Raw genomic sequence first — 27,817 nt, 5'->3', positions numbered from 1 at the left:
CAAACCATTGGCACTGATATTTGTGGACTACGAGAAAGCATCGGATATCATAAGCCATCAGAAAATGTTAAAAGCATAGAGACAGATGGAAAGAGCTGAGGGAGACCTATGTCCAGCAGTGGACGCATACAGGTTGATGACGATTTTAATGAGCATACAGATTATGTTCCTATATGCTATAGTTTCATTCGATTTATCACCAAGACTACTGTTATCGAATCTTCGTTTGATTACATAGTTAGACATTACTTTATTACGAATTGGATCAATATACACCAGATGTATCATTTTTTGTGAGATTTTCATCTTGTTCAAAAAACATGAATATTTTCTTACAGTTGGTGGGTATTATTCGTAATTTTTTGCACGTTCACAACCATTCCTTTTGAAATTTGGTGTTATATAAGTACAGCTGGAAAATATTTTCGAAAAAAAAAATTTTTTTAAGTTAATAACATATTAGTTAATGTTAAAACATATAAAAAAACTTAAGCATTGTTATTTATCAGACACCTAATATTTTTAGTTTTAGTTCTACACTTAAATTCTTATTATAAGGAATTGCTTTATTTATAAATAACTATAATAAAATAAATAATTACATATTCTAATCAAGGTACTTTTATGTACAGTCTTTTATTGTCCATGTCCTCACCATGTTCTCTTTGTTTTCTTGAAGTAGAAGAAGCCATTTTGATCTAAAAGAAAATAAATTTATTGTGTATATTATATAAGTCAATATTGGCTAAAAATTAAGTGCGTGGAGGATGTTGTCGCTAAGAGTGAGATTGTGAGGTACTATTAAGAGCGTGATTTAATTTGGGACATGGGATAATGTTTGAGTTTGAATTTTATTAGCCCAAGTATCTGATGAGGCAGGGATATGCTGAAATGATTCATAACACTTTATTGATACCTATTCGAGCACGGGAAGTTTAACGAATTTGTCCTCCTAGGCCATATATTCGGCCATTTATTTCAACAAAGCGATAGCAGCTTTAGCTAAGTGTAAATTTAATAATCATTACCTATTATGTACAAAAACAAAAATGTAAAAATAGGCATTAGTCTATTGACCTATATACTATAAAGTGTTGTTTAAAATAAAATCTTATCTGTAGCCATCAAGGTATAATTTTAAAGATTACATGTTTTACTACGTAACCTACTTTATGCTTCCCTACAATTAGACTTTTTATAATATAAAAGAAATATGGTAGACATTACGATAGCATTTAACGATAATAGCAACAAACCCATTTGCCACAAAACGAAAATAAATTATAACACAAATTGCAGTGGCTTTGTTATTATTAGTTTTAACACTGTATAATAAAAACGTTTACTTTATATAAAGGTACCTGCGAAGAATTCTGACTTGGCTTAATTGATCACGTTTGAAGATATTTTTTAGCATGTTTCACGCAAGAATAAGTAAAAGGTGTGAAGGAAGAAGCGACGATATACAATTTGGGTTTATTACAGGTTAAGGATAGCTTTCTTTAGGCGCTGCAAATGATGGAAGTCTTTAAAATTATTTGAAGTCTTTATTGAAATCAAACAGGAGGGGTGAACAGTAATAAGGTTATGTTGATAAACAATTTAAAATTATACTATTACCGATACTATTTGACGTAGACGTTGACAATATCTTAAGAATAGCATTCAAAATCGAATGTGAAGTTAAGAAAGTAAACACGATAAACAGATGGGGAAGCAAACCTTCAGACAAAAGGTTGTTATGGACCTTCTTAATGGATCATTAATCTCTAGAAGCTCTGGAAACTCCAAATGTCATACTTTTTCGATCTGGGACAGTTAATTTTTCAAAGACAAATACATTGAAAGAAATGCCAGTATTAATAGTAACAACTATTTGTTCAATTAACACATTTGAAAAGTTTTCAACGGAACATAGGGATTTTTAATACAATTACTGAGATCCCTTGATTTGCAATTACCCAGTGTAAATTTTAATAAAACGTCGCGATGTTTTATGAATAATATGTTTGTTCCACTGGATTGCTGCTCTTTCGCGACTTCGGCATATTCGCTAAAAGCGTACGTCGACACTGTTGTATCGTCCACCGATTGTCTGTGTTTTTGTGCAGATCATAATAATGTTTTATTAATAAAAATTTTGTTTGTGTTCATTAGATATTATTTGAATTGGTTAATGTTAGTTTATTACATTTATTATTCCAAATATTGTTGATAATTTAAAATTTAAAAGGATGTATATGATATATCGAAATCTACAGATTTTTGCCGAAGGTATCTACCGATTTTGCAACAGTCTCAAGGAACATTACTGGCCGAGCAAATCAAATACCTTTGCCCTTTGCTTCTCATTATAACGCCATAAGCTGAAATTAAAGTAGTATTTCTAACCATAAACCATGTATTCAAACGAAGAAAAAGTACAAATTTTAAAATGGTATTTTGAGGGCAACTCCTATCGTGACAATATAAATTTATTTACTTGTGCCTATGAAGCTAGGCCAATACCGACACAATCAACTATTAGTCGTGTTATTAAAAAAATTGAATCGTTTGCTTGTGTACAAAACTGTCGAAAATGTACGGATCTACTACGAGAGAAAATATTTAACGAAGTTCGGAAAAACAGGGAAATTGATGTTTGTAGTGTTGCTGAAACTAGCGATCCTTGTTGAAGCAAAACGATTGCTGAAGAAGTTGACATGAATGATAAGACTGTCAGGAATATTTTAAAATGGAATGATTACAGTCGTTTCAGAAAGTTTTCAGAAAGTTTCAACAACTCAAGAGTTATTAGCCGAGGACAATTTCAAACGCATGGAATTTTGTGAACCGATAATGAATAAACAAAATGATAATGAACATTTTTTAAAAAACATTTTGTTAACCGATGAGTCGACATTTTTGTTACATCAGAAACATAATCCTTCTATCGTACGATATTGGTCTCGGCCTAATAAGCACTTGAGTATTCCAGTACGAACACAATATCCCCAAAAACTTAATGTTTGGACAGGTGTTTTGGGGGACTATATCATCGGTCCATCTTTTATTAATGGTAATATAACAGGAAATAAATTTTTATAATTGTTTGCAAAATCAAATTATTCCAGCAGTTCAATTACTTTCTGTCAACTTTGACACTATTTGGTTTCAGCAAGACGGCTGTCCTGCTCACAATACACGAACAGTAAAAATTATTTAGAAACCATTTGTGGAAATAAATTAATTTCTTCTCGTGGTACGATCAAGTGGCCTCCCAGATCACCAGACTTATCCCCAAATGATTTTTTTCTTTGGAGATTTTTAAAGGCAAGTGTTTATCGACATGGTTTTAAAAGAGCCCGAAATTTAGCGGAATTGAGAACAAAATAATTCACCTGTGTGGAAGCATTAGATCGGAATTGCTCAGAGATATGAGAGTATCTTTGTACAACAGATTTGGTTTTTGCTCTATAGAAAGAGGTGGAATATTTGAACATCTATTACGTTGAATTTTTGTTTTTAATATTATTATTATATTATTTCTGAAATTCCTTTTTATTTTAACTTTTGGAAATCTACTTTTTTTCATGCCATTTTCGCAATAAAATATAACAATTTTTTTTAGTAAAATAATATTTTCATTCCATATCTAATTGACATGTAGGTACCCTACCTGTGTTCCGTTTTTATATTGGCGTCTTGGCGAGATGCGAGATTTTATTATACGATAATCGTTTGCGTTTGGTAACGTGCGCACGTGCGCAGCAGTCGAAAAATATCGACTGGAGAGGGAGTCCAATCGAACAAATGAATAAATTATAAAACATCGCGACGTTATATTGAAATTTACACTGGTTAATTGCAAATCAGCTAATCATTGTATTGTTATAAAATTCCTATGTTCCACAAAATAAATTCCAAATCTGTATAATAAATCAGTGCAAATGCTTGCCTATGCTAATAATATCAATATTGTTGGTAGACGGAAAACGCTGTATGAGAGGCATATGTATCATTAAAAGAATCAGCTACAAAATGGGTTTAATAATAAATAACAATAAAACAAAGTTAATGAAAATAAGCACAAAATAAGCACGCAACTACAAATCGTATGACCACTTGTTATAAAAAACGACGTCATCGCAAACGAATTTGTATACCTGGGATGCTGTTTAGCACTAAAAATACTATTACCGCAGAATTTGCACGGCCAACAGATGCTATTTTGGGCTCAATCTCTTCCTTAAATCTACAAGTATATCAAGAAATACAAAAACAAAACTCTAAAACACAAAAAGTACCTAAATGAAACATGTTAGTATGTTTCGAAAGAATAATCTATGAAGTAGTGAATGAAAATAGAGTGTGGAGAAGACAATACAACTTCGAACTTTATATATTGTACCAGGAACCCGATATCGTAAAACATAGTAAGATAAGACGTCTGAGTTAGATAGGGTATGTAATGCAGGTGGAACAAAATGACTCAACCAGCAAAACGCTTCTTGATAGACCCATTGGTCAGAGAAGAATAGGAAGACGTAGAATAAGTTTCCTTGATACCATCGATGAGGAACCAGGCAGGCTTGTAAATCCAAAACGATGATGATTGTTTTTATTTTAAATTGTTTAATATTGGTATCATGCGTCCCTAGGACGATTTTATTGGATGATAGTTCATTCAATTACATGAAATTAACTTTAACTTGAGAATACTCGCCAGAAAAATTATAGATAACGATATATATTTGCTTGAACTTAAGAGAATTCTCGCCAAAAAAATCATGGATAACGATATAATGTTCGCTTGGACTTGGAGGTGGGCTTTGGAGCAGTAGAAAATAATACTGACTCAAATTTTCATCAAAAAATTATCTTTAATCTCAGAGTGTCCAGACAATGATATTGCCCGAGACACCACCCTCAGAATTTTTTAACTTAAAATATGATTATTTGTTTACACGATCAAAGCCATGTAAGTCACCTGTTAAATTGGTATAACAAAGCGCCAATTAATAAACATCTACACTTGAAAATATCTTCTTGTTTATAAAATAATCTTTTTTGAAAACGATTTCTGGAGTGAAAATCAAAACGTCAAAAATGAACGTTATGTGATTTTTATTACAATCAGTTGCAGTTTAGCCCTGTATAAATACAGTATTGAGATTAAAATTCAGTTTATTTTTGGGGTCTGTAGACTGCCACACGGATTAATAAAGGACCATTATTTACACAGCTATTAAATATATTTTCTAACAAAATCAATACTGAAAACGAGGGAAACTACTTAGTAATTCTAATGTGAACTTTCTGTTTCAATACATTTATAGTAAAATAGTTTTACTAACACTCGTTTTCTCTTATAAAGCTTTCTTTAGTATTGACAAGTCGAGATCAACAATTTCATGAAAGTTCAATTTCTTGTTTTTCCTTCTATGACAACTGCCCAAGTAACAATTAAATAGTATTAACTACATTATATTAATGAGAGAATAAACGAAGAAAGACTTTTTCTAATACTATTAACAATGTCGTTTGGATCTTAAAAAATTGAGTTGGTGATAAGTGTATTATAATACAGAGCTGGACATGAAAAATTGACGCTTGAATTTTTGCGAAATATGTGAAAATTACAAAAATGTCAAAGGTAATACTAATCACTCATTCATACATTGATGTACAGTGTGTTTTTAAAGTGTAAAACAGTATATTATCTCATGCCTTAATTATTTTCACAGTTAAAGCTCTAATAGATCGATTTTTATTTTTGTTTTTTAAACATTTTGGAAAAAGAACCAATTTTACCCCCACTATCTTAGCAGATGTGACGTCATCGATATTTTTTTAAATAGAAAGGGCATACTTTAATCTACAAAATTAAAAAAGTACACTTGTACCAAACTCATCACATTCAACCTTAAGTATACAGGGAATAAAGGAAACCGGTGCTTGTATTTCTTAAAATTTAATTTAAAACTTTTTACAAAGAAAATTAAAAATTATTAAAGAAATCATTTCATATTCATTTGACCGTCCAAGTGAATGATATCAATGGCCATGGATGTAAGCTATCATGATAAATTCAACTGGACTTAGGTAAGCGAAATATTTAAATATTTATAATGTTTCCTATTCATACTGAAATGGCGCACTACTAGCCCAACAAAATATTGCGATATTCTCAGAGGATACACAACGTTCACAAAATGAGCAGTCTCTTTATAATGCATGGTGTCAATCAGAAGAAAATGTTAAGAGACTTAATATGGATAATCAGCGGTTGAGTCAAATAATCGCCGATATGGAAAAAAGATTAGCACCGATAAAAAAAGCCAAACAACATATAGGGTTAACCGAAAGTGCTGATAAATCACAAAAGAAATTAAAAGCAGATAAACTTGAATATTGAACCGATGAAGAAGATTTAGCGTATGAAACGGGCTGAATAAGAAACGAAAACAGGAAAAGTAACAAAAAACCTACAATGGATACCTTATTATCCCTTCCCTATCTGCAAAAATCAACACAAATTGAAAAACCAATCAAAAAACCAAAACCACTACCTACGGTTGTAGTAAAAGGTTTTCAAAGTGCTGTTGACCTGAGCAAGCTTCTAACTGAGGGCAATACTACCTTCATTATGAAAATCATAAACAGTGAAGTTATAAAAATTAATACAGCCAATAGCGATCATTACAGAGCTTTAATAGAGAAATTAATTACGAGTAACCTTTCGTACCACACTTATGAAAATAAGCAAGATAGGCCAATTAGAGTTGTTGTTAAGAAATTACATCATACATGGCCACCAGAAGAAATAGTAAAAAACCTACAAAAACGACAATAAAGCCATTAAAGCTGACAAGAAATTTAAATGGAAAACTAAAAAACAACTATATATGTTCATCCTAACAAATAGAATTTACGGCATAACAGACATACTTAGTACGAGAGTTCAAATCGAGCCATTAAGGAGTTCCAGATTACACAATGTAAAATATGCCAGGCTTACAGACACACGTGAAAATACTGTAAGAGAAGCCAAGACGTGTAAAATGTATTGGTAAACACCTTACTAAAGATTGCCAAAAACCAACAAAAGATAAACCAAAATGTGTTCATTGTGGAAAAGACCATCCATACCTCCAAGAATATAAGAGAATACATACCATCGTCAAAAGAAAGATAAGAGAATCCAAAGAGAAACAAAAAAACAGAACAATTTCCAGAAATATAGGAGTATCAGTATCAGAGCAGATATGATAAATGCAATGTCCATCGAAAGGTAAAGGAAATAGCTGGAAAGTCCCGAAAACGCAACAGCGTAAAAATAACAGATGATAAAGGAAATCTTTTCCACGACCTTAAAACAATATAAGAACCCACCATTGAAGAAAATTCAGATCCCGAAATCCTACCAGAAGAAATAACGGCAACCATCAGACAAATGAAGGATGGAAAGGCACCGAAACTTGATGATATTCCTGCAGAACTGCGGAAACTATTAGATGCAGAACAAATAAAAATAATAACTGAAATATTTAATGAAATTTTGTACCATTTCCCAATAAAACAGGAGCAAAAGTTTGTGAAGACTAGGGAACCATAAGCCTAATGAGCCATTTGCTGAGGCTGTTTTTTAAAGTCATCCACAAAATAATTTACCGGAAATGCGAGGAACAAATTACTCCCAATCAGTTTGGATTTGTGAACGCCGTTGGTACAAGAGAAACTTCATTTAGCGTGCAGGTATTGTTTCAGAAATGTCGAGATGTCAGCTGTGATGTTTTTGCATGCCTAATTATCTACAAGAGGGCTTAGATAAAGTCAGGCATGATGGAAGTGCTAAAGAGGACAGGGATTGACGGAAAAGACCTAAAAATAATAGCTAACCTATATTGGAACTAATCAGTGGGGCTTCGAATAGATGGAGAATATACAGATTAGGTCAAAATCTTAAGGGGAGTGAGACAGGGGTGCATAATTTCACCACTGTTATTTAATCTGTACTCGGAGCACATTTTTGAAGAGGCTCTGAAAGATATTGATAAAGGCATCTCAATAAATGGACTTAAGCTTAATAACCTGCGGTATGGAGATGATACAATAGTGTTTTCCATTACCATAGAACGGCTGCAAAACTTAATGAACAAAATAACCAAAACAAGTAGAACATATAGACTGGATATAAATACCAGCAAAACTTAATGATCATCAGCAAGGAAAACATAACTGCAGCAAATCTGCATGAACCAAATGAGAATTTAACGTGTGTCATAGTACAGCTACTGGGGAAATATAATCAATGAGTCGTCTGACAATACCCAAGAGATTAAATGTTAGGCTCCTTAACTGTTATGCGTGCTGAGTGCTACTGTACGGAAGCCTAGACATTGAAGGCGGAAACTCTATTAAAACTTCAGGCGTTTGAGCTATGGTTATACAGAAGGATCCTGAAGATACCAAGGACAGACAAAGTCACCAATGAAGAAGTACTAGGGAGGATGATGACAACCGCGGATTTGGTCAAGATCGTGTAGGGCCGTAAGCTGCAGAACTTGGAACATTTAATGAGAAATTAAGGCAGATATAAGCTACTCCAATGCATTTTGCAACGTAAAATTTAAGGAAACAGAGCCCCAGGATGAAGAAGAATATCCTGGCTTATGGTATAGAAAGATTTTAACACAGCTATTCCATATAGCAATTAACAAAGTCATGATAGCCAGAATGATCGCCAACTTTCGGAATAGACAGACATACTAAGAAGAAGAAAAGAGGCAAGTAACAATCCAATATATACCAACAACTTCAATGCAAAAATATAAAGAAGCACGAAACATTCCTAGTCATACATCAAGAGTAGACCTACCAACCATAGAACCAGTAGAAAGATGGCGATGGAAAGACGCAAATTGGCCCAATTACAGACGAAAACTCAACCAAATCGAGATGAAGAGGGAATTCAATTCAAAAGAAGAAGTCGAAAGAAAAATAGAAGATATTACTAGAAGAATTCAACAAGCCATGGAGGACAACATACCAAAATCTATGACGAACAATAGAGGATTAATCATTCCAACAAAACTTCAGGACATCATCAAGGACAGAAACAAGGCCAGAAGAGCATTCCAGAGGACCAGAACACAGGAATTCAAGGAATACGGCGACACCCTATCCGAAGAAATAAGAGTAAGACTGAGAAGTCTTACTGAAAATCAGCTACACAACAACATCAGGAAAGCTGAAGAAAACCACGGAAACGTCTGGAAAATGCTGTAAGCTTAAAGAAGAGGGAAACAAAAGATGCCACAAATCATGGACAACGAGGGAATACACTACGAAACCCAAGGAAAGGTGGATGCCATTGCAAGGAACATGGCAAACATACACAGACAAAACCAGGACATGTCGGATATAAGAACAAGAAGAGAAGTCAACTTCGAGTCCAACAGGATCAAGGGAAGAAACGAATTCCAAATAGAAGAAGAAGACTACACCAGCCCATACGAAGTAGCAAGGATCATCAGAAAACTGAAAGGAAGCAGAGCACCAGGACCGGAAGGAATCCACAACATCACCCTCAAGGAGCTTCCAAGGAAGATAATAGTACAACTGTACTATATCTTCAAATTCTGCTTGAAGAAAGGACACTTTCCGAACAACTGGAAGCACGCTAAGATCATCCCCCTCCTAAAACCGAGGAAAGACGGAAGAAGACCAGAAAGCTACAGGCCTATTTCTCTCCTAGAAACCATGGGAAAAATTCTGAAAAAGATCATCTACAAGAGACTGATGAAACACTCAGAAAGAAGAGGAATCGTGCAAGAGGAACAATTTGGATTCAGAAAAGGAAGGAACTGCGAACTTCAATTAGCAAGAAACTAAGGTAAAAGCTAATGCAGCTTAAAGACTAATTCTTCCTTTCATTTTTAGGACCAGCCCGCTGTCCAAGGTCAAGAAAATCCAGTTGTACCAGGCCTACGTTAGATCGGTGATGCTGTACGCAGTTTCAGTGTGGAGTTCCATTGCAGAAACACACTGGAGAAGATTAGAAGCCACGGAAACATCATGCTACCGGATCATCGACGGAGCATCATGGGAAGACAGAATCACGAACGCAACCATCAGAGAAAGGCTCCAGTATATACCACTGAGGGAGGTGGCCGAGAAAAGGACCAGATTTCTTCCACCAGGCTACAAGAAGACTCCTTAAGATTAAGGGCATCCTCGAGAATAACAGGAACCAGAGGATGCATAGAACTACCCATAGACTGATCGACCACCTGATCAGGGTCTAGCCGGATGGTTGCCGGAAAACAGCCAAGCAGGGAAGTAGGTACGGTGCCGTAAATTAGTACCTACAGAAGAAGACGAGGATAAATTCACACAAATAGGTCCAGGATGCCGAGAGGACGAATAATCAAGAAGCTGGCGGTACAAGTGCGAGACGCTGAAAGAAGACTATAATGAATGATATACTCAATGACATGTTAAATTTTATTAGGCAATAAACGTTTTTATTTTTATTTTTATTTTATTTTTATTTTATATCCTAATCATAACAGGGGTAAGAGGAATGTATTTTAATTAAAGAAACCGGATTAAAAAGGTACCTGCAGTATGCAGGTAATTTCATTCAAAAGTAAGTTAATGTTGAAAATGGCATAAGAGTTGTATGATAAGTAGTATAATAAGTTATTTACTGAGTATGGTTATACTGACATAACTTGACATTTCAGAAAACCTGCATGAAAAAACTGAGCAACAGTTCCAGAGTAGCGGTTTTAGAAGGTAATTTTTAATGCATTTAGATGTGTTTGAGCTAAATTTATTGTTGTTTGTTGTAGAATTAAATGCTGATATTGGAGCACTCCCTCTGGCGCCTCAGATTAACCAATACCTTGTGTCGTATGAATAATTTCACTACCGTAACCGTAACTTTGTGTTAAATAAAAAGGTACAAAATATACCTATCTATGAACAATAATTTTCCGAGTTACTTTGATATTGTTATAATAAGAGACACACCAAACGGTTCTTTTTCCATTTAAAAAATTTTCTTTTTTAAATTTTTTATTAATTTTAGATTAGTAGTATTTTTACCTCCAAATTACTTATATTCACAATAATATAGAAGTTATTGAAGAGCAAAGTACTTAATTTCACTAGTAAATATCTTAAAATTGTTCAGCTAAATGGTCTAAATATCTTTATTAAATAATATTTACAGGTAATGCCCCATAATATATTCAGTCACTCTTAAAATCAATTTTGATTTGTGTTAAAATAAAAATAATGTGCAATGTAAAGAAAATTTCATAGTGTGTAAAAAGTATGAATGTAACAACAAATTTATGGAAGAAAGTATAAAGAAAAGTACAGAAAACACGAATAGATCACGCGATAGGCCTAATTCATGCTCATACTTTATAAACCTGAACCATTATCAGATGAGGCAGTCCACTGGCCTTTGTAGATAATATTGTGTGGATCTTCCAAGCTCCTATGCCATCCTCCACCTCCATATCCTCCTCCTCCATGACTGTGTCCGGAGTCTGCGTAAACGATGTGCTTTTCTTCACCTCCGCCGTCGCCTTTTCCTTGCATCTTTTTAATTAACATGATAAGTGACAGTAACATTGAAATTTTGGCTATCATTAAAGCGGATCCTGCCATCATCGCCATTTTTCCCATGAACATATTGACCATCATGGCACCCATGCCTGCCACTGCCATCATCGCCATGTTACCTCCTCCTTTTTTTCCGCCACCCATTCCTCCTTTTCGAGCTAAAACAAAATTAAAAGTGAAAATGTATTTTACACGTGGTTGATAAAAGTACATTTATTAATTGGACACCAACGAAAAAAAATATGTATAATGGAACATATAAGTTAATGAGTGGAAAATGTAAGCTATTTTTATTTATAATGGAAATAAGAGTCTTTTTCTTCTTTTTCTTTCTCTCTATATGCAATTCTACTTGTTCATTGGCGGACTGATACCTCTCTGGAAGATTGTAACTTCATCTTTTATGCGGTATTCTGATACTTCTTTTACCGATTGGTGATTTATCTGTTGGTATTTTGACCACACGGGTTTTCCCCGTTAGTAAGTATAAATAATAGTAGAAAAGAACGTCCTAATATGAGCCCTATAATTATTCTGGGCCCCCATCAAAAATTGGACATGACAGGTAGCGCCATCTTTTAAAAATAAGTTTAAGTTATGAATACGAAGTTTTGGTTAATTTGCGAACCTCCTGTATTTGTTTTCTAACTCGTTGTATCTCAAAGTGAGTTTAGTGCATTCGACAGATTTCTGATATTTATTTACGGTAAGTTGTAATTATCGAATTTGTATCAATTTTTTTGTATTTGTGAAAAATGTTGTTCAAGCGTGATGTGCTAGGTTTGTATGATAGCATACTATGTATATTGGCGCAATACTAACCTATAATATTGTCTAAATGTTATCATCATATTGTAGTTATGTACAATGTGACTAATATGGGCCACTGCAAGTTGCGTCTTTTTTTTCAGATCAGAACATCTACTAAACGTGGTTCCCTTGAATATAGCTTTAATTATAGCAATGAGTGCTGTTGGTCGATTTGTTCCACCTATGTTGATTTTTCCCCCAAAATATCAAATTAACCAGTTACTGAGTGGTGCTTCACCTAGATAAATACATGCGGTTCACCAAAGTGGTTGAATAGAACAGAACTTATTTACAGGATGGATGAAATATTTTATAAATTTTGTGTAACCAACAAAAGAATCTCCTGTTCTTCTAGTACTTAATGGCCATTATAGCCACTCGCGTAATTTGTAATGGTAATTTTCCACACATAAGCTTTAACCTCTTGATAAACCCTATATGGGCAGGTTCAAGACGTACTACAGCGAGGAAATAAAAAACTAAATTCATGTAAATCAACGCGCACTTGACGCATATGAAGCCGAAAAAACGTGTAACATGACATCGGTAAACGTCATTTTATTCGAAAATTAAATGGATTTAGGAAGCTCCGAGGCTTAAACCAACAAATATTTCCATAAATGAGCAGATGGTTCTCTACAAAAGAAGCTGATGAAACCACAACCTACCTGCTCCAAATTTATTGACGAATACTCCATACAACAAACGTAGTCATGCTCCAGGGAAACTTCTCCAAGACTTGTGTCACCTTTTAAAATATCCCCTATACCAATTTAAAAAACAACACATCCACTCGTATACGAAAAGGTTCCAAATCACAAATAATTACCTCCTTTCTATAAAAAACTAACTTACAAGATTCTTAGTTAAAACCACAATCAAAAGATTATTAAAGTAAAAAGAAAAACATTTGATAATATACTAAATGACGGTTCAACAATGCTAAAAAAAAATTCCAAAAGAAATCTAGCAGTAAAGGCAGTTCCGCAGCATCTTAACAATTTTTCACAGTTGAAGATGATGTTAACCTTGAGAAAGATACAATAAGCAATACACAGACGACAAATATGCAGAATGCATTTTTTGTGAGGGGTAATTTCAAGTAGAAATAGTAGACGATTCCCATGGTACAAATGGGAGTACCTGGAAAGCTGGTACCATTAGCACAGGTGAGCACAGAGAACGCTTCCGCATGGATCAGAATTGACAGTACCACGTCGGAGGAATTCCTCATTGACACCGGGCTTAGACAAGGAAATCCTCTCGCCCCCCTGCTATTTAATTTTGCACTGGAACATGCGGTAAGGAAAGCTCAACCACAACTGACAAACGGATTTGCCGCCCAAGGATCAAAAATACTACTGGCGTTTGCGGATGACATGGAGACAATTTCACAATCCACCAGAGATGCAAACGAAGTTTTCATCCTATTCGGAAACGGAGCCAAGGAAGTTGGTCAGAAGGTCAGCGAGGATAAGACCAAGTACATGGTGGATACGAAGAACCCAAGACCAAGGGTTAGACAAAACGTAACAATCAATGAATACAACTTTGAAGTCGTCACAAGAATTCAAGTACCTGGGAACGATCATAACAGCTGAAAATAAATATGAAAAGGACGTGGCAGCCAGGATCATTGCAGGAAACAGGGCATATTACTCATTAATGATCGTACTTAAATCAAAAATACTTTTATTACCAGCAAAAATAAGAGTGTACAAGACAATAATTCGTCCCACAATAACGTATGGAATCGAGACATGGACTCAAGCAGCGGGAAACGACAAAATTAATGGTACTGAAAAGAAAGATACTGCGGACTATCTATGGGCCTTGCAGAGAAGAGACAACAGGAGAATGGAGAAGAAGACACAATGATGAACTCCAGACACTATATGGAGATGAAAACATAGTACGTTACATAAAAGCAAACCGAATAAGATGGGCGGGCCACGTACTAAGATCGAGTGACAAAAGACTCCTGAACGCCACATTCTGGGAAAGGCCCGATGGCAGAAGGTCAGTTGGTCGCCCAAGAAAGAGATGGAAGGACGCAGTAGCGAGTGATAAACGCAAAATGGGAATACAGCAATGGGAAATAGCTGCTCAGGAATGACAACAATGAAGGCAAATAGTAAACGCGGCCAAGACTCACATAGAGTTGTAGAGCCAAATGATGATGATGATGATTTTCAAGCAGGCAGAAACAGAGCTTTGGATTCAATGCCTTATGTGTAACTTTTGGTCATATGAATTAGGCTTAGGAGCTGAGAAAAAAAAAGTTAGCGATTTTTTTAAATAGTTTATTTATTTTTATTTTACTAACTAAGCAACTAAACTACGATCTTTTTTCTAATAGCTTTTTTAAAATAAATAAGGACTAGGAACCCCAGGAAAGTCCTATGTTATCATGTGACCAAATCTGTCTATAACTTAAACACCAAGATGTAATTCAAAGTTAATCTAACTGCATGTAAAAGGTTTTTACCCATATATTTAACTTTCAATATGTAAATCCAGATAGCACTGATGATGGAATAGTTATTCCGAAAACGTTCTGTGTGAAAACCCTCCAGCAGTCAGATCTCAGAACCACATATGTGTGGACACCCCAACCGGTACAATCACGGCAGCCTAGGCCAATATCTATGAGCAAAATCTTAGGTACCACAAACAAGATCCGTTAAAATTCCTCATCAAATTACCGAGCATAGCCAAAGTTTTTTCTTCTTCTACTTCTAATTCCATGACCGTTATCGATTGTTGGATATCATGTTGGCTACCATATTCGCTATCGTGACTTTATTGACAGTAGCTTTAAATAACGATGTAGTTGATTTTTCATACCATTGCCTTAGATTTTTCAGACATGTTTCAGACAGATAATGTTCTTCTTCTACCAGGACCACCTACCCAAATTTAAAGCCAAAGTTTACCGTAGAAAAATTGCACAATGCCAAGGAGATTGGGAAGAAGAGAATGCCAACTTCCACTACTAAGCACCTGATTACATACCAAATTATAAATTTTGAAGCTAAAATGTTAGATTATCTAAACGATTACAATTTATATCCAAACTATGGAAAAATACTAATTAACCCAAAATCTATCTGCAGGCATCTTTGTCCTGTCATCTACTCAATGTATTTGAACGGTTTCAAACTGAACGATCTGAAACTTTTACCGGAGTAAAAACAAAATTAATTAAAGATTTAAACCATTGACAAGATATTACTAATCAACCTACTTTAAACAAAATCAGGATTAACTCATTGCACCCCTTCCCTTTACAATAGAGACGCATCCAGAAAACCGAACATTTATTGATGTGGAAAAGTACTTGAATACTATGTTTCCCTAAATACCTTAGGGATACTCTAAAATGTACATTGTCATTCAAAGAGCATAGTTTAAAAGACAAACCAATAACCAGAACCGATATCTTAGTGTAGATTCTTCCGTGTAGAGCAGCGGAGCTTGGACTTTTCGTTTAGACTGTAAGGATGTTTGCACTATTTAAGTCAGCAGAAACACTCGCATTTTATATCAGAAAAAAAATTGTTAAGAGCAAAGAAGTAAGAGATCAAGTACAAAAAGCAAATAGACTGACAGGATGCCTTAACAGGACTATATGGCGAAACAGACGCATTAACAATGAGATAAGGTTAAGAATTTATAAAGCCAGTTTAAGACCAATAATGACATGCTTTAGAAAAAAAACCCGGCACAGCCACAACGCAAAGGCTACTTGAAACGGCAGAGATGAGAGAACTGAGAAGAATTACAGGAAATACGCTGGGAGATCGAAATAGAAGTGAAGAGATTAGAAGAAAATGTAACATGTAGTGTATAAATAAATAAAGACAAAGTGAAAAAAAGAATGGACTAACCACGTAAGCAGAATGGAGGAGACCCGTGTCAAAATAGCAAAAAATAAGTCACCAATCGGCAAAAGAAGTATGGGACGACCAAGCTAAAGATGGAGTAACAACCTTTCATAGAGGTATTTTATGGATTTTGTTTTATTAAGTGTTCTCCTTCATACTCCCTGACAATTTCATCATTTTCTGGTGCATTGTTGTTCTTTAATTTTTATTCCATACCTTTCTCTATACTATTATTTGTACAAAATATACAAAAAGTGCAAAAAAATAAGGATGTACAACTTTTACCAAAAAAAATTATTGCATAGAATGTTTAAACCTTAGAGAAATAAAAAAAAATCTTCAATAAGGATCATCGCTTCATCATTATCCATTTACAAATAATACCTTAAAAATATAAAGCAAGCAATATGATACTTTTAAACTATCATAGAATACACGAATGTCTATCTATTGTTTTTTGTTGTTTAAAAAAAAACAAAATTTGTTTAATTTACTAATGTTTGTATTTTGAGAACGATTTTCAAAGTGGAAATTGAAACGTCAATAAACTTACTTTAATCTTTAATTGCACAAGTAACTAAAGTATTTATATATATATATATATATATATATATATATATATATATATATATATATATATATATGTATAATAAAGGTAAAAGAGTAAAAGATATCGGCATAGCTCGCAAAAAAGGAAAAAATATAATAAAATATGTATATAAGATGGAAGGCAACCGTATATACATATTTCTGACTATTGGTCATCTTCAGTACGGTATAGCCAAGTTAGAAAAGGAGCATATTAACTTGGGAAAGGATCACTACAGGAGCAATGCGACCAATTTGTGGCAATAATGTTAGAAGACTCTGAGGTTTCCAGAGCAACAACCAACACATCCACGGAGGAAACTAAGCTACCTGAGGAAAGGAATGCCAATCGTTTAGAACGTTTCAAACAACAAGAAAAAGATTAATGCGAGTTGTTAGTAAAATAAAGTTAAAAGATATCGGCATAGCTCGCAAAAAAAGAAAAAAATATAATAAACTATGTATATAAGATGGAAGGCAACCGTATATACGTATTTATGACTATTGGTCGTCTTCAGTACGGTGCAGCCAAGTTAGAAAAGGAGCATATTAACTTGGGAAAGGATCACTACAAGAGCTTGGCTGCACCGTACCGAAGACGACCAATAGTCAGAAATACGTATATACGGTTGCCTTCCATCTTATATACATGTTTCATTATATATTTTCTTTTTTTGCGAGCTATGCGGATATCTTTTACCTTTATTTTACTATCAACTCCCATTAATATTTTTCTTGTTATTGTTATTGGTATTGTTATTGTTATTTTTTGTAAGATTTGTCCATAAAATTGTACAATTTTCGGTGGTAATGAAGCATATTTCTATTCTATTCTAAAAAATGTATGTATACAAAAAACTAGACTACTAAATATTTTTATTACAAAGCGGGAATGAACTTTGTAGATATCATATTTAAACATATTCCTATTGTAATAAAAACACTACACTTAAATTTAAATATTATCAAAAATTTTAATGCAAAATATTGATATTAATATGTATAACGTTTACTGACTTACCTTCAAAGGCATTTGACAAGTTCAGCTTAACAGTCCTGGACTTGAAAAACTCATCGATTTTATCCATTAAAGCGTCACTAAGTTTCGCACTTCTGGCTGTTTCCTCTTCAGGTAGAGCATTTTCATCTGTTTTATTGACAAAATAATCAGTGTTTTTCTGGATCTCCAAAAATCCGATGACAATCGGCTTATCGTCCAAGATCGTTTCATTTAAAGCATGCAGCGCTTTTTCTTTAAGACAAACACCGGGATACTTCTTGTAAAAGCACTCTTTGTAGACTGTAACACCTTTCCAAAAATCGGTTGCATTTTGTGATAATGCAGATTTTTGAAAATTTAAAATTAAAACCAAACTTAACAATTTAAAATGCATCTTTCTGCAACTCGGAGATAACTGATTTTTTCAATGATTTATCTCCACTATATACTACAATAAGGACACTAGACCGTATCACTTTAACTACCTGTATTGTGCTTATACTTTTGTTTTAAATATAACTATGATCTCGAGCAGGTATAATCATTCCTCTTAATTTAGTTTATATATCTAAGTAATAACATATTTTTTGAAGGTTAATGAGATATTTCATGGTCTAAATGAAGATGAATCTAAGCCATTGCAGTTTAGATTAGATAACTGTTTCGCTGCATAGACTAGAACAATGCATTAACCTGTTTATGCAGTAGACAACAATCAGGTGCCTAAATGCTTTTATTCACATTTTGTATAGTAGTAAGGATGGAAGTACTTTCTTTTGAATTTTTACTTCTAATGCATTTTGTAATGGACTGGCGATAAATTTACGTTTGACTTGATCAATTTTAGGACGCCGAAAAATTACGCAATAAAATTAACCACTTTTACCCTCGTGCTTTCTCCTAAAACCCCCCACGTGGACGGGGGAAAATGAATTACCAAGAATCTGTACACCATAGAAAAAAATATTTCAAATAAAAAATGTAGCTAAGATAATTTTAAACAAAAATGTTTATTAGCATTTTTTGTATAGGGGAGAGTTGCCCAAAATGGGGACACCATCACATTTTGTGACATTAAATGAAAATTTGTAATAAATAAAATATTTTACTCAATTATGTAGTTAAAGTGTGTCTTCAGATACCAGAAAATAGATATTGAGTATTTAACAAAAATTAGGAAAGGACAGAAATAGACATTTTTGAAATACCTCGCAAAATGCAAATACCTAGTTTTTCAAGAAAGGATGGGTAAAATGGGGTACATAAAAATATTACGTTATTTTTTAATTAAACATGTAATGAAGTATTGAACATTATTATACAGTAGGTTCAGTATGACAGTACGAACAGTATTAAAAAATAAAAATCACACTAGACAAAAATCGCATATAAAATTGTCATCATCATCTTCACAGCTTGAACAAGCTTCATGTCAGCCACCACATTTGCAGCACCGAATCCAACCTTCCTGATCGAAAGAGTTTTTGTACATCTCGTTGCAAAAAATGCAAGCTTCCTCGTCTTCATTAAAGGATGTATCAGACTCTCCAGATTCTCTAGTCTTTCTTGTATTTAATAGATTATCGCTGAAAGTCGCAGATTTTTTATGTTTATTGAAAAGATCTTTTTTGTGTTTACCTTCTTGTTTCTTTTGGCGCTTCTGTTCTTCGGTCTCTAGTTCAGCCTTGTATGGTGACGATGTTATTATGACAGTTTTATCTTTCCTCTTGTTACTATTTCTTTTTACACGCTCCTTTTCTTGGGGTGGGGGAATCAATATTTTTGGTGAAAGCAGAAAAGCTGATTTGGGTGACGTAGACCCACCTGTTGAAGTAGAGGGCACAGGAGAAATTTCTTTATAAGGCTCAGGAGAAGCGTCGTCAGAAGGTACAGTTCCATGATATCTACTGCTCAGATTGTGGTTTAGTTGTTCTGTGGTAACTGACGGGGCAAACATGTGATCAGGGAATCCATCTCTATTGAAAGGATATATTCCTGTTTTTTCAAAACCCTTCACTGCGGTTTGAACATTAGCTGCTCTTGAAAAAGTAACATTGACTAGTTGTCCAATTTGATAAATTGTAACACCCCCTGCCAGGGTGATTAAGCAACCATTTTTTAACCTCTTGTGCATAAAATATACTAAGTGGTGCCATAAATGAGACATCGAGTGGTTGTAATCGATATGTGGTGTGTGGTGGAAAACATAATAATATAACGTTATTTTTTCGAGCAAGATGAAGGAGTTCTAAACTTTTGGTATGGGAACTGTGACCATCAAGAATAGTCAGCACTGATTTTTAAGGTCCGGGATTAGAAAACTCAATAAACTTTTTAAACCATGCAATAGTTTTCTTTGGTAATCCAACCAGTCTCATAATACACTGCAGATGACCCTGGTGGGGCACCATCCAATAAGAGACATAAAATTTTCTGCAGCATTCATATAGGTCTCTAAGGTCACCGGTACACCACAGTCTGATAAGTACAAACAACCCACTTGATTTTTACCACGCAGAGAAAGGATTTTGGAAGGCTTATTAGGTACAGTCAGAATGCCGGTTTCATCTACGTTCTAGATATCATTGGGTGATAAATTGTGTTGCGTATATAAGGATTCATATCAAGCAATTTAAAAAATTTGTTTACTGCTGCTAATTGGGGTGCCGCCTTAGAAAGCCATAAAGCCAATAATTTTTAACGGCTAAATCGAAAGCTTCTTCTTCTTCTGGTTCCTATCCGTTTCGGATGTTGGAAATCATCTTGGCAATCATGACCTTGCTCGCTGCGGCTCGAAACAGCTCCGTTGAGGTTTTCTTAAACCATGTTCTTAAATTCCACAGCCATGATATTCTCCTTCTACCGGGTCCTTGCTTACCTTTGACTTTACCTTGCAATATAGACTGCAGCAGGGAGTAACGGTGCTGATTTCTCATAACGTGTCCCAGATGTTCCAATTTTATGCGTTTGATCGTAAACACAATCTCTGGTTCCTTCTTCGTTTTTTTAGAACTTCCTTGTCCATGATATTCTCAGCATTATTCTATAAAGCCACATCTCAAATGCTTCAAGTTTTTTAATAGTGCTGTCTGTAAGCGTCCATGCCTTCGCCCCGTACAACAACACAGGGAGAACATAGTATCTCAAATCTAAAGCTAGTTTTCTTAAATCTGTTAAGCTAAGGCTGAACAATCTTTCTTCTAAATATAAAATATAATAACAAGTTCATTTTCTTGCGCTTCGGAAAACACAGTCTTAAATCTACCCAATATTTTTTCTGTAGCTTCTTTCGAACTTAATCCTTTTTCTTAAGCTTCTTTTACTTTGCGCTCCAAAGTAGTTCGTGGATTAGCGTACAGCCTCGATACTTTTCTGTAACCCATGTTGCCTTCTAACACTTTTTGAATAGCGGCCATCATACTTTCCTTGGACTAAGTCTGTATGTCGCTTTTTCTTGTATAACGACGCATGTTAAAATCTTAAAAAAAACATAATTATTTAGATACTTCAATACATAAATGCTTACCCTAGTAATTTTTGTATAGGTCAGACTTTTTTCAATAATACCTTTATATTTAAATAATTGTGTCAAAAGCAGTTCTACCTAGGTACCTAGTAAAATTACTAAATCGGCATTAAAATATTCCATAGGTTAAAATGGGGACGTCTCCATTTTGAGCTACCCTTTTACCGTCCCCATTTGACCCGTTTACGACTTTATTAAAAAAATATGGCGTATCTAAGCTAAAATGCTAAGATTTTTAAATGAGTATTATGTGAAAATGTAGCTTAAAGACAGCGGAAACAAAGTCTACTTTCCAAAATTGATTATTTCAATGTACCTTGGTAACACCAACCAATAACGCAGGTTGAAATCGTAAACAAATAACAAAAAATCTTTGATCGACTGTACACAAAACAAACATAAGTTCACACCTCGACTACTTACTGCAAACTGGTTAGTAGGCAACTAAGAACACCCACGCGTCGTTCGGCGGTCAGTTCCCACACATTGAAATTTTAAATATCCCCATATTATCCTGCGTTTATGTTTTAGGCGACTCTCTTTTAGAATAAACTGTTCCCTCGGAGAAAACGCTTGAAGCGATCGGCGATTTTTAATGTCAGTTACAAGCGCGAAATTTATGTTTAGTAAAATTTGTATCAGTTCAACTTTAAAAATTCGATATCTTTTGATCCGAGTGTCCTATACCAAGGTGCGTATTAAAGGTATAACCTCTAGAGACCTAGAAAATTAACTGATTGTTTTAATAATAAATTATATAAAATTAAGTAAGTTGAATATTGAGATCTCTTTTTATTAAAAAGTATGTAATGTTTTTTTTTTCTGTAGAGAAGTTAAACCCAGTTTTTAACGTCCAATTTTCAATCCGAGTTAAAAAATTTTGTAAAATTTTCGTTGCTGATTTTATATTGTTTGATTTAGTATAAACGACGATGTCGTCTGCATAAATACTGGCTTTAAGTGCTCTATTTTCATGAATAGCACTATTGATAGCAATTGAGAATAATGTTGAGCTTATTATGGAACCTTAATGGATTCCATCATCTAATGTTCTTGATGAGCTTTTAATTTCTATCGATCGATTATTAAAAAAAATATTTACAAATGCTAGTATGTTACCTCGAATCCCGTTATTGATTAGATTTTTCAAAATGCAGTGTCTCCATGTTCCCTCAAAAGCTTGGCTTGTATAAAAAAAATTGCAATCAGTTTTTGGTTGTTGCAAAAGCTTCATTAATTGAGGTTTGTAAAGTAACATGGTTATCTGACGTCGATCTACCTCTTCGAAAGCCACTTTGATAAGGGAAAAGGAGATTATTATTTTTCAAGTGCCATATTAGACGAAGGTTTAAAATTGTTTCCAAGATTTTACACATACTACAGGTAAGCGATATGGGGCGGTAAGAAGTAGGCTTATCTTTAGGTTTATTTGGCTTGATGATGGGAATTATTACTGACTGGGACCAAAGATTAGGAAATTTAAGTTTTAGAAAACAAATATTAAATAAATCTAGTAATACTAGTTTAGTGTAAGTGGCAAGTTTTTTATAAATATTGGTGGTATATCATCTGATCCAGCCGAGGCGTTTTTTAAATCAGAAATAGCAAATTCTAATTCTTGAAGATCTATGGCGATGTTTAAAGGATCGTTGATATCGTTTACGATGATAATAGAGGATTCTATAGTTTCCTTGTGCGTTAACATTTTCTGACATATATCATTATTGCTAGAATTTTATTGATAAACATTAGCAAATGTTTTTGCAATAACTTTGTTACAAGTAATTAGTGTTTAACCAAGAGTTGAGGTGTTTATTTGTCTAAAAGAGGTGGAACCTTTGAGTTTACGAATTTTAGACCAAATGACAGCTGAAGGGGTCGATGTATTTATAGAAGAGACATAATTTTTCCATGTATTTCTTTTGCTTTTTTTATGAGATATCTCGATCTTGCTCATTGCTCATTGTGTAGATAAGTTTTTTAAATTTAAGTAAATTTTCTTTTGTACTATGCTTTATAAGTTTATTAAACGCACATTTTGTTATAGATAAAGCTAGTGCGATTTCGCTGGTACACCAAGGCACTGGTTGTCTATTATAGAGTTTAGTATTAACACTTTACATTATTTTCTTTTGGATGTCGATCTGATAGGAGTTCCAGTTGGCATTCTTTAATTTCCAAGATTGATATATTGGGAACTTGGAGATTGAGATTTATTAAGTATTACATGAATGGCAAAAGGATCACTGTCGTGTAGTGATTCTAAAGTATTCCATAAGAGATAGGTTGATATTGATTGGCTACATAATGTCCAATCTATGGCGGAAAATAGGCCGTTACATGTGTTAAATCTGTCGATTGTTAACTATTAAGTAGTATGAAATCTGAGGAATCAATGAAGTGATTCATTAAGTTACCGAATTTGTCAGTTTTACGACTTCTTCAGGCCGGATGATGGCAATTCATATCACCTGAAATTATTTTTGTGTTTGGAGTTTGATCTATAAAATTTTTAAATTCTGGTAAATCGAGATCGTTGGTATGAAGCAGATATATATTGCAAATGTTAATATGTTTTTGGTAAGAAAATGTTACAGATACAGCTTCAAGACTAGTACTTAATGCAATTGGTTTAGCTTGTATATCCGTTCTAGTGACGATAGCGTGTGCGTTTCTATTTTTTTAGAAAACATTGATAGTTTTGAAGATTTATATTGGTATTTTTAAAATGGGTCTCTTGAAGACAAAGTATTTTGGGAGATAGTTCGTTTATTAAAAGTTTTAATTGTTTGATATGGGTTTAAAACCCATTAATGTTCCAATGCACAATAAAAGAATCTGACATTAGATTTCCGATTGGGATTGAGGTTCACCGGACTCTTCAATAATTGAAGATGTTTTATTGGGGTTTAGTTTCATCTTTAAACGGGTGATGTTGTTTTTTAGTTTTGAATTATGAATATAACAGTGGACGAAGTTAAGAATATCGATTTGTTCAATAGATTCATTTGAATAATTTTTGGAGTTGTGCATGTAATGTCATCATCATCATTCAAGCTTCGCTTATTTACTGCTGGACATAGATCTCCCTCATAATTTTCCATCTATTTCGATCTTGTGCCTCTTGCATCCAATTCCTATGACAACGTTTTAGATCGTCAGTCCAACGTGTTGGTGGACGACCTCTGCTTCGGTAGGCATCATCTCTTGGGCTCCATTTCAGTATCCGCTTTGTCCATCTATTACCTGTCATTCGAGCCAAGTGACCTGCCCAGTTCCATTTAAGTGTTGCTACTCTTTCTACTGCATCAGCCAACCCTGTTCTTTGTCGTAGCTGGCGATTTGGGATCTTGTCTCGTAGTGAAACGCCCAACATAGCACGCTCCATCGCCCTTTGACATACACGGATCTTTTGAACTGTTCTCCTTGTCATGGTCAACGTTTCCGCACCGTAAGTTAACACTGGTAAAACACACTGATTAAACGTTTTTCTTTTAAGGCATATTGGTATATCAAACCATATTTGAAAATATGGTTCAGCTTGCGGCAGGCTGCCAAAGTCAGTCTTATACGACGGAGAAGCTCAACGGTTTGGTTATCTTTTCCTATGCGAATCTCATGACCTAGGTATTTATAGGCCATTACCTGGTCTATGGATCTTATTTCTACGCATATATCTTCGCTGACTACAAGATTTGTCATCATCTGGGTTTTAGATATATTTATTTTCAATCCCCCTTCTAGCGAGGAAAGGTAGAGCTGATTTAAAAGTTCTTTGGCCTCATCTATCCTATCAGCTATTAGTACAATATCATCTGCAAACCTTAAATGGCTAAGCTTTTCTCCGTTTATGTTTATGCCCTTGTCGGTCAGTTTTGTCCTTTTACATATATATGCCAACAGCGTAGTAAAGAGTTTCAGCGATATGGTGTCCCCCTGGCGTACTCCACGTTGTATCGGAAATTTCTGGGTTTGACGATCACCCACTCTAACACTGGCTGTTGCGTTTTGGTATATGTGTTTAATTATATTTATATACCGATAGTCAATTCGGCATTCTGTCAAGGCTCCCAACATTTTTTGTTGATTTACGGTGTCGAATGCCTTTTCATAGTCGACAAATATTAAAGCTAGTGGTTTATTATATTCAGTGCATTTGTCTATAAGATTTTTTATTACCAGTAGGTGATCGTTTGTTCCATAGCCTTTTCTAAAACCCGCCTGTTCTATGGGCTGATAAAATTCCAATTTATTTTCTAGTCGTTTCGTAATTATTTTTGTAAAAATGCGTGTAATGTGTTTTCTAGGAAATCGTAAATCTCATTATAATTTAGAATAAATGCCGGCGATCTGTTCTCTATTTTATCCTTTATTAATTCCAGAGAAAGAGTGAGTTCTTCGCGGGAAATTTTATTTGATTTTTTGGATTTTTTCTTATGTTTGTTTAGAGTAGGAGACATAAAAAGGTGTATTAGTTTGTCTTATATTTGTCTTTTAACTTGATTGGTTTACTGGCAATGTTTATAGAAGGTGTAGATATTTCTTCTGCTAGACTTTTGGTAAAATTTTCTGATACTGATGATTTTTGGGAGAAGGGTTTTGGGTAGTGTTGGTTATAGGTGTTACTAGAATAGAGTCGGTTTCCATTGTTAAATTTGTTTGCACATTAGATTCTTGAACTGTTGTTCTAGGTTGGATAGGTGCTAAGGAAGGGTTTAATGGGGTGATATCAGTTCTGTAAGGACATTCTGATACTTTGTAACCAATTGTTTTACAATTTGAACAGTTATATCCATATATGTAAAGGTACAGACTATACAAGGTATATATTAAAATATTCGGGGATAGACATATTTTCTGGAAAAATTGATAAATATTTGCCATCTAAAACTGAGGACATGACAGTATTCTGTTTTAGGCATACCTATTCTGAATATAGTCATCTTAGATACAGCAATGATACCCAACTTTTGTAGTTCTGCTTCTATAATGTTTTTAGAAATTGTAGGGCATGCATTAGATACTATGAGTCTATCGGCTGAACTGATTAATCTTCTTATTTCTATTTGTGACTCTTTTATGTTCACAAACTTGTAGGAGTTAAGAAGTGAGTCGACCGTGCTTTTTGAGGAAAGATACATACAAATTCGGTTGTTAGAAATTCCTGATATAATACTGACTACATTACTGCTATGATGTAGTCGTGAATTTTGGTATCTTCCATACTAGTAAGGACAATAGCCTGTTCTTTTGTTAGGTGTTTAAAAGAATTTACTACATTGGAATATGAGTTTGGAGATGAGCTTTGTGTTTGATTCATGTTTATTGAGGTAGTGTTATGTAAAGTAATATCGTTTGCTGTACATGTACATCCATATAGCACTGATGATGGAATAGTTATTCCAAAAGCATTCTGTGATGTAGCCCAATAGGGTTATTTATTAGTATACCTTTTAAAAAGGAATTTTTTTAAATAAAAGTTTTTACTTTACATTTTGTCAGTTCTCAATTTTAACTATGAAAATGATATTTTGGAGGCTCTTCTAAACATAGTTATATTGTATTTTTATGTCTGAGAGAGTAATAAAACAATAAATTATGTATGCAAATCCCTAAACTGTTGATACGGGTGACTCAATGAAAAACAGATATTTGTCAACAAGTTTACAGAAGTATATAGGAAAACAATTTTAAATTGAGGATGACCACCAGGTATAAAGGTTGGGGCAGAATAGAATACAATAGTTGTGAGGGTTACTAATCCCTAAATAAGGTTGCCAGTGTCGGAGTGATGGAGGTTAACAGGTACTAATGAATGTGCAAGAAATGTAAGATGTTTATTTTATTGGTTATATATAACCAATAAAAGTTTAATAAGTACCTACCTATTTGCAAAATAAAGTTTAATTCTTTAGATAAAATAAAACGTGTTATTTTATCTATTTGCAAAATAAAGTTTAATTCTTTGCCTATTTGCAAAATAAAGTTTAATTCTTTAGATAAAATAAAACGTTTTATTTTATCTGAAATGAGTGCATTCCACGAAGTAAGGGTTTCAACAATCAAACATTTAATTCTTTAATTCCAGGAATCTACGACAGTAATTGACTAGATAATTACCTTCTAAACTTATTCCACAGAAAATGTGATAGTGGGTTTTTCCATTTTGTATATAGGAAGGTCCAAGTGGCGTATTCAAAATTCTTAACAGTTCACTAAAAGTAGGTACTTCAGTTGCAAGGTGCAGTTTATTGTGTATACTAGTGTTATGGAAAATTTGGAAGTGCCGTGTAAACGCCGAAAAATTGGTCCTCTAACAGTTAATGAAAAAACATTAATATTTAATTGTTTTAAATCATTTACAGACAAACGTTTATGTGAAAG

The 27,817-nt window shown here is 34.0% G+C and overlaps 1 protein-coding gene across 2 annotated transcripts; it reads right to left on the bottom strand.

Moving 5' to 3' along the window:
• Positions 1-529: 529 nt before the first annotated feature.
• LOC140442856 (uncharacterized) lies at positions 530-18,319 on the bottom strand. 2 transcript variants are annotated; one of them, XM_072533820.1, is made up of 3 exons: positions 17,929-18,319; positions 11,433-11,780; positions 530-698 (listed from the first exon to the last, which is right to left on the bottom strand). In XM_072533820.1, exons 1-3 carry the CDS (start codon positions 18,299-18,301, stop codon positions 652-654), a joined length of 768 nt encoding a protein of 255 aa, XP_072389921.1. In that variant the 5' UTR covers positions 18,302-18,319; the 3' UTR covers positions 530-651. The 2 variants fall into 2 exon arrangements, with proteins under 2 accessions (XP_072389921.1, XP_072389922.1); XM_072533821.1 differs by having other exon boundaries at positions 540-698; positions 11,418-11,780.
• Positions 18,320-27,817: the final 9,498 nt, after the last annotated feature.

The sequence above is a fragment of the Diabrotica undecimpunctata genome, chromosome 6 (assembly GCF_040954645.1).
Source record: "Diabrotica undecimpunctata isolate CICGRU chromosome 6, icDiaUnde3, whole genome shotgun sequence".
Lineage (NCBI taxonomy): Eukaryota > Metazoa > Arthropoda > Insecta > Coleoptera > Chrysomelidae > Diabrotica > Diabrotica undecimpunctata.
Note: the sequence above shows the minus strand (reverse complement) of the source record. Positions and strands in the feature narration are given on the sequence as shown.

Excerpts from the sequence above, each read along its gene's own strand:
- LOC140442856 (XM_072533820.1), bottom strand. The coding sequence starts at position 18,301 with ATGCATTTTAAATTGTTAAGTTTGGTTTTAATTTTAAATTTTCAAAAA. Across the intron at positions 11,781-17,928 it reads CTTGTCAAATGCCTTTGAAG|CTCGAAAAGGAGGAATGGGT; the intron begins GTAAGTCAGTAA and ends ATTTTGTTTTAG. Across the intron at positions 699-11,432 it reads GACTGCCTCATCTGATAATG|ATCAAAATGGCTTCTTCTAC; the intron begins GTTCAGGTTTAT and ends ATTTTCTTTTAG.